Source organism: Ursus maritimus, unplaced genomic scaffold (genome assembly GCF_017311325.1).
Source record: "Ursus maritimus isolate PB19 unplaced genomic scaffold, ASM1731132v1 scaffold_14, whole genome shotgun sequence".
In the NCBI taxonomy this organism is placed as follows: domain Eukaryota; kingdom Metazoa; phylum Chordata; class Mammalia; order Carnivora; family Ursidae; genus Ursus; species Ursus maritimus.
In genome coordinates, this window is record NW_024423786.1 from 45,534,871 (window position 1) to 45,542,426 (window position 7,556).

The 7,556-nt window shown below is 59.8% G+C and overlaps 1 protein-coding gene across 1 annotated transcript in view; it reads left to right on the forward strand.

Moving 5' to 3' along the window:
- LOC103677187 (calcium homeostasis endoplasmic reticulum protein) overlaps nucleotides 1-7,556 on the forward strand; it is a 21,021-nt gene continuing 13,465 nt past the window's right edge. The window contains exons 1-6 of the mRNA XM_040628256.1: nucleotides 1-132; nucleotides 442-615; nucleotides 3,819-4,003; nucleotides 5,055-5,182; nucleotides 5,479-5,661; nucleotides 7,319-7,430. Of these exons, the coding sequence (XP_040484190.1) occupies nucleotides 108-132; nucleotides 442-615; nucleotides 3,819-4,003; nucleotides 5,055-5,182; nucleotides 5,479-5,661; nucleotides 7,319-7,430 (807 nt within the window). The 5' untranslated portion in view covers nucleotides 1-107. The remainder of the gene's footprint in view (nucleotides 133-441; nucleotides 616-3,818; nucleotides 4,004-5,054; nucleotides 5,183-5,478; nucleotides 5,662-7,318; nucleotides 7,431-7,556) is intronic.

Sequence of the window (7,556 nt, forward strand, 5' to 3'; positions counted from 1 at the left end):
CGAGGGCAGCCGTAAACGGCTCCCTCGCGCCACTTCCGGCCGGCTTCCGCAGACGGGGCTGGTGGGCGATCGTGAGGCGCCGGAGGACGTTCCCTGCGGCCGGAGCCATGGAGATGCCTCTGCCGCCCGACGGTGAGGCCCAGCCTGGGCTCGGGGACCGTTTCTCTCTCCCTGGAATCCCTTCTTGGCCCGCCCCGCCTTCCGGGGTTTCCGGGCCTAGGAGGGGGCGGGGCTCGGCCTCCCGGGTTCGCCTGCGGCCTCTCCCGCGGGTCCCCGCATCCCCGGCGCGCGTGTGGCCCCTATCGGGACCCGTACAAGGGCGGCCTCTCCGGAGCCCAACCCTAGGGACCCCGGCCCGGCGAACGGGGGCTGGGACGCCAGGGCCCCCGGATTTGGGCGGTCCTCCCTGACGCCCCGCGTGGCCTTTTCTCCGTCCCCCAGACCAGGAGCTTCGAAATGTCATCGACAAGCTGGCCCAGTTCGTGGCTCGCAACGGGCCCGAGTTTGAGAAGATGACGATGGAGAAGCAAAAGGACAACCCGAAATTCTCGTTTCTGTTCGGAGGCGAGTTCTATAGTTACTACAAGTGCAAGCTGGCGCTGGAGCAGCAGCAGCGTGAGTTCTCTCCAGCTCTCAGGCCGTCCCTTCGAGCGATTCCTTTCTCTGACTCCAGTTCGGGCTCTGCCACAAACCGCCTTCTTGTGGGCCGCATGCTCTGTCTCTGAAAATGGGGCAGCTGGGCCTTCATGATCCCTTCCGCTGTTTCCAGGGCCCTGCACCGAGCGGCTGTTGGGTCCGAGTGTAATGGAGAATGAGGTTATTGATCCTCTTTCTGGGCTCCGGATCAGGGATTACTCTATTGTTTTTGGAGATGTGATGAGTTGGGTCAGCAGAAGTAGAGTGGCTGTTTCGGTGTTTTCCAGGGTGAAAGTGAGAGAAGCTGGACCGGGACCCTCCTGGCAGGCATTGTCCAGCACCCTTTGCGAGCTCTCAGTGGGTCTAGCAACATTTTTATGCATTTCAGGTGTTTGCAGTCCAGATCCAAAAGACTTGTTCTTTGGGTTTTAGTTTTTGGCAGATGTTTATGGATGTTCACCCGGTTGGGTATCAGGATTCCAGCCCTGCCCTCAAAGACTCAAAGAGTCTAAGGTGGGTTTAGGAATCACAGCTGGCCTTTGAATAATAGATAAAGTCACCAGGTGGTAGGGTCCCTGAGGGCAGAGCCCACATCTGTCTTGTTCCGTTCCTAAGTACTTTGTTTGAATGAATGAGGAGGGGGCTGCCTAGTAGATGGGCATTGAAGAGTGAATGTTTCCTAGACTACAAGCTCCCTGAGCCCAACCAGACCTTGTTTGGGTCATTGTTGTGCCCTACTACATGGTATTTGGTAGGCATTCAATAAAAAGTTTGTGAGAAACAACAAAGGTGCAATGGTTTGAATAAATGTAATGTGTTTAGGGAGCGATAAGAGAAATCATGAGAGGCCCAGCATGGCTGGAGCATAGAACGTGTGTAGACGAGGGAAGGGTTTGATCTGGAGTGGTCAATGCCAGGGGGAAGGTTCGGGTTTTCTCCCGCCATCTAGGGGTTCATCTGGTGCCCAGTTAGGTTTGAGATGGAGGTGGAGGAGATTTGCCTAAAATCGTGGGCCCATTCCTTAGCCCCAGCACATCACTTTGAAAACTGCTGCTATAGGTGGTGGAAAGCCACAGAGTTTGAAAGAAGGGAGAGGTGGGTCAGGTTTGTGTTGCCAGTGTAGAGGACAGGCTGGAGGGGGCATGAGTGGAGGCTGCAGACCAGGGAGGTCTGCAGGTGAACGAACGGGGCAGTTGGTGGTAAGGTCTGAATGAGGTCAGCAGGTTGAGTCAGGCACGGGGGCAGGTGGGGTTAAGGGGTAGAATTCATGAAGTGGGGCACCAGTTGGTTATTGATGAGAGTGGCATAACCAGGCCAAGGAGGACAGTGCTTTAGCTCACGTGACCGTGAGGTGAGACAGTGAGACGCTGTTTTCCCGTCAAGGGGAACCCACTCCCTCCCTGGAGGGTCAGAAATCAGAGGCCACTTGGGACTTGGTACTGTAATGGGGGGAAGTATAGGGTGCTTCTGACAAGGGAAGATGGGGGCTCAGGAAATGCCTTCTGTGGGCAACAACGTTTCAGCTGAGACTAAAGAATGTGTCAGAGTTAGCCAGATGGAAACAAAGAAGTGCTCAGGCAGAGGAAGGAGCCCTGGGAGGGGCTGGGAGTGGAGGGGGCAGTAGCTCAGAGTGGCTAAAGCCCAGAGAAAGGGTGCTGCTTGGAGTGGACAGAGGCCAGGGTGCAGAGGAGGGAGGGCCGGCTGGCCAAGGACTTAGGAGTTCTCCTGGAAGTTTCTGGGGAGGTCTTGGAGAATTTCAGGACTTTGTTGTGGAGCGGGCTTAGACACTGTGTAGCTGGCGCTTCACCTTGGTAGTTTGAGGAGAGGCTCTTCTAGAATGGCGCTTCGCAAATTCTGGTGAAGGACTGGCTTTTATTTTTCGTTTTGTAAAACTCCCAATCTGTTGTGGAAAGTACACTTTTGTAAAATACAATAAAACGTGATCTGTGAAACTTCGAGTTGCTATAAAGGCGCCAGAAGGATCCCTTGGCATTTCTATACTTGTCTGGTCCGGGTTTCACCCATGGCTGGCCCTCAAACCTCTTGTGAACAGCAGCACCCTGGCCGTGCTGTTGAGAAGTACAGGGGGCAGGACCGGACACAGGAAGATAGTTCCAAGGGTGATGCAGGTGACAGCAGAGTCACAGCAGTGACGGCAGGACACAGGCTGGAGTGTCATCTAGAAGCCTGACTTGACTACACGGTGACTTGTTAGTGAGAGGTGCAAGGGAGAAAGAAGTGCCCAGACCTTCTGGGCTTCGGGTGTGGGCATAGCCATGCCAGCCATGGAGGCCGGGAGGGCCGTGGGGAGGTAGAGCACATGGCGAGAGGACACGCGAACTTGTGTGAGGTGCCTTTGGAAAGTCAGTGGGCTCTTTGGTCCGTGATCAGATCCACAGCGCAGGGAATCCAGGATGGAGGTGGTCGAGGTAGGAGTGGTGGCTCGATCATGGTAACTGCAGCCTCGGAGTTCCTGTGTCCCACTGCCGTGTGGGCTGGCCCAGAGGAAAGGGCAGAACCAGGCATCCCCGCATTCAAGGGTCTGCCAGAGAAAGACGGGCCTGGGGGTGGCCACACAGGCTACATGAGACAAGGACCTAGGACAGGGCCACGGGGCTGAGGAAGGATGTCCACAGCGGCCCAGGGTGGGGGTGCACAGCCAGACTTCCATGGGGCGACATAAATGGGAACTGAGGGATCGAAGATGAGTCTCAGCTGCAAAATCATTGCCAGAGAGACGCAGGGCAAAGGGAGGGTTTTTAAAGACAGAAGCTGCTGAGGAGGTGGTGGGGGACGGGACATGAGGGAGAGCCTTGGGGAGGGCTGTTTGTCTGCCAGCGGCCATGGTCTGGGTTCAGCAGAGGCTTAGGCCTGGGTGAGGGGTGGAGGGGGATGGGCTTGGTCTCAGCTGGAAGGCCAGTGGGTAAGGCCAGATGGTGGGCGGGAGAGGGGCCAAGGTGATATCGCACAGAAAAGGGCTAGGGCCCTGTGAGTGGGGGCCAGGGCGGGCACTACAGGCAGGGCAGGAGGGGCCGTGCAGAGAGAGGGGGTGCAGTGCAGCACAGGGACCCTCTTGCAGATGGTGAGTATAGGCAGGGGCAGTCTCTGTGGCTTGGAGCTGCCCAAGAGGCAGCAAAGGGGCCACCTCCTCATGGAGGCCACCTTTCCTCCTCTCCTGCCAGTCATCTGCAAGCAGCAGGCCCCGGAGCTGGAGCCAGCCGCGGCCCTGCCACCCCTGCCACAGCCCCCGCTGGCCCCGGCTGCACCCATCCCGGCGGCCCAGGGAGCCCCATCCATGGACGAGCTCATCCAGCAGAGCCAGTGGAACCTGCAGCAGCAGGAGCAGCACCTATTAGCACTCAGACAGGTACGGGGCCTGCTCCTCCTCCCCACTTCCCCGCCCCTCTTCCCCTCTCGGTCCTGGGGTGGGCACCTGGAGCTCAACCTGTGCCTCTGTTTTTGCACCTGTACGTTGGAACTAATAACAGACTAATAATAGACGTCAGCAGAATTCCTCACTGTACGTCAGCACCGAGGACAGGGCTGCCACTACCTGTGGTGTGTTTAGCTCGACCCCTGACGCTGGACACAGGTTGCTTCTTGTTGTGGGTGAACTTATCCTACAAGCTCTTTGATGGACAGACACCCTCTGTGCGGGGATGGAAGGCCAGGTGGCCCCTGGTGCCGTTGGCTCCAGCTCCTGCTGGCTGGGTCGCCCCAGGCTGTCGTGGGGAAGAATGTTTTTGTCCTGGTTTGTCATAGCCTGATTTTTTGGCCAAGTACAACAGGACAAGTTGCCAGAAAAACAAGACGAGTAAAAAATAAGACCCCTGAAACACCAGCTCCGCTTTTATTACTAGATGCAAGATGTAAAATTACCGTCGTTTTGCTGGAAACAAAACCTTCTAGAATGCTCCCCCTCAGTTTCCACACACAGCTCCTCAGGGACTGGGTGGTCTGACTCCCGAGCCCGCAGCAGCCCTGGTCCTCAGCCACTTCCCAGGGTGCGGATCTAGTGTGCGAGGCCCCGCAACCCATTTTGATTCCCGTTTCCCTGACTGCTGGTGTGGTTGCTCTCCTTTCCCTTGACTGGCAACGGTTTGCATGTCCTCTCAGTGCTGTCGTGTGTCCACACCTGTCTGTTGGTTTTCTTTCTGTTTTTGTTGAATTGATTTGCTGATCATTGCTCTGGGTGTTCATTTTTCCATCTGTCACCTTGGGGCAGACATCTCCTGCTGTGTCCCGTCTTGCTTTATCCTCTGCCTGCCGTGGTCACGGCCATGACTGTGACTGTCCCAGATGCCTGTCTCAGGCTTTGAGTGTGACCTCCTGGTGCTGGGGGCAGGGCACTGATGGGCCAGGCTTGTCCTGGGCCAAGGTCCTTCCTCATGCAGTCCCCGTCCTGCTCGGCCTCCCAGGAGCAGGTGACCACGGCTGTGGCCCATGCCGTAGAGCAGCAGATGCAGAAGCTCCTGGAGGAGACCCAGCTGGACATGAATGAGTTTGACAACCTGCTGCAACCCATCATCGACACGTGTACCAAAGGGCTCGGGGGGGGGGGGGGGGGGGGGGGGGGGGGGGCAGGGTGCTCCCAGAACCTGGTGCTCCTGATGGAGGGGGGAAGCCCACCACAGCCTGCCTGGGCTGGGACTGCACCAGGGGAGCCCTGTCCGTCCCTCCCCTTCGCTCTTGAGCACCGTGGGGAGGACAGCACGTGGGCAACGTGTGCTGGTCCTGCAGCCGAGAGGGAGCCCGAAGGCAGGCGGCAGCCTCGGTGTGCCCCTGAGCCCTGGGACAGCACGCCCTTGGGAGCACCCTCACCCTCCCGGGCTCCTGCGCGAGCTCCGGCTCACCCTCAGCCTGGCTCCCGCAGGCCGGGAAGAACTGGATGTTCAGCAACGCCAAGTCCCCCCCGCACTGTGAGCTGATGGCGGGCCACCTCCGGAACCGCATCACCGCCGACGGGGCGCACTTCGAGCTGCGGCTGCATCTCATCTACCTGATCAACGATGTCCTGCACCACTGGTGAGGCCCGCCAGACTCCGCCTTCCCTCTTGCTCCTTCTGGCCCTCTGCTGGACTGCTGTGCTGCGCTCAGTAGCCTGGCCTGGCCTGGGACTGGGGGGTCACTTGTCCAAGGACCCCAGAGGAGGGTTGGTCTGAGCCATGAGCTCTCCATTGGGAGGACACCACCCCCCACCCCCCACCCCCCGTCTCGGCCCCTTCCCTGGACTTTCACTTCACTTGGGCCACCGTCCCCACTCGCTCTCCTTGGGGCACCTCTGGGTGTCTTTCCACATCCGTCTGTATCCAGTGCCAGTTTCCCTTCGCTGTGATCTACACACAGACACAGCTCTGTCACCTGACTCTGCTCTGCTGCAGGATCCCCCCATGGGGTTCTCTCACTATCCTCTGTCCCCCTCCCCCCGCCCCTAGAGCCACTCCCCAGCCCTCCCGAGACCAGGCCGGCATTTGCTCCTGCGCAGCCTCTCTGGTACCTTGTGGTAGAGGTGAACTTAAGAAACCCAGACACTGGGCCAGAGCGGGTCCGGGGAGGGCACTGGCGGAAGCGCACATTGCTGGCGGGGCTAGTGTTTAGCCGTCCAGGCTGGCTGCGAGTTTGGCTTTGAGCCTGGCCTGGCCGAGGGGGATGACTCCTGTGAGAGAGCAGCAGAAACGGACTCTGCCTGCCCCCTGACCCTTCCCCCGTCTTGCCCCATCTCCTGCCCCACGTGTGCAGCTCGGGTCCCCGCCCCTCCGCTCCCGGTTTCCTATGCCACACAGGTGGCCCCATGCCCGCCCGGCCACTCCCTGCCTCATCCCTCCTTTATTTCTCTGCTGTTGGGAGATCGGCAGCTGCTCAGAACCTTCTTTGCTCTCCTGCTTCCACCAGCCACTCTGCTGACCAGGGCAGCTTTGCAGAGACACAGCCCGTTGCTGGCAGTCATCCAGCCATGCTCCTCTTGAGTTGTGCTCTGTCCAGAAGCCCCGTGCTGCTCACCCTGTCCTCCCCTCCCCTCCCCTCCCCGGCCCGGCTTCTCGGCCCACACTCACTGCTGTCTCTGAGCACCCTCTGGTGAGCTTGGTGCTGGGAGGGCTTCTGCCTGCTCGCCTCCTGCCCTGCGTCCTCCAGGAGGCAGCACGTGTGGCATCAGGCTCTGCCGCCTTACAGCACAGCCCCAGGGGCCTCCGCACCCATTCACACATGCAGCGCCCCTGGGAGGATGGGCGGGCAGGCTGCCTCACGTCCCTAGTTGCCTGGCATGCCCAGCACACTCCCTCTGCCTCCTGAAAGCAGGGCTCAAGCTGAGGTCTTGTGCATAGTGGGTGACAGGGCTGAGTGAGGCCACGTGGGCAGCTGGGGCTCCTACAGGCCCTGGGTCCGTGGGTCCTTGTGCCACCCTGGGAGGGAAGGCTTATTTTACTGGTCAGGAGATCAGGGTGACAGCCCTTGCTCTGAAGGTCCTCAGGCTATTCTTTTCCTCCTCCCACTGCTGTCCGTCTGTCACTTGGGCCCAGGTGCCAGCACAGGTCTTGTGGGGAGCCCAGCCCTCGTCCCAGCCGGGTTGGGGGCCCGCGTCCCAAGAAGGCAGAGGGTGCTGTGGCTGGAGCCGCAATGGTAACGGGCGCGTGGCCGGGTCCCGCCCCAGGGCCCTGACGCGCGGAAGGTCTCTCCCTCACAGCCAGCGCAAGCAGGCCAGGGAGCTGCTGGCCGCCCTGCAGAAAGTCGTGGTGCCCATCTACTGCACCAGCTTCTTGGCCGTGGAGGAGGACAAGCAGCAAAAGATCGCCCGGGTACTTGGGGCAGCCGGGAGAGGAAGGGGAAGAGGGACTCGGGGGGCGATGGGGACGCTGGTTTCCCTGCTGACGCAGCCTCTCCCTCCTCCCCCACACCCAGCTCCTGCAGCTCTGGGAGAAGAA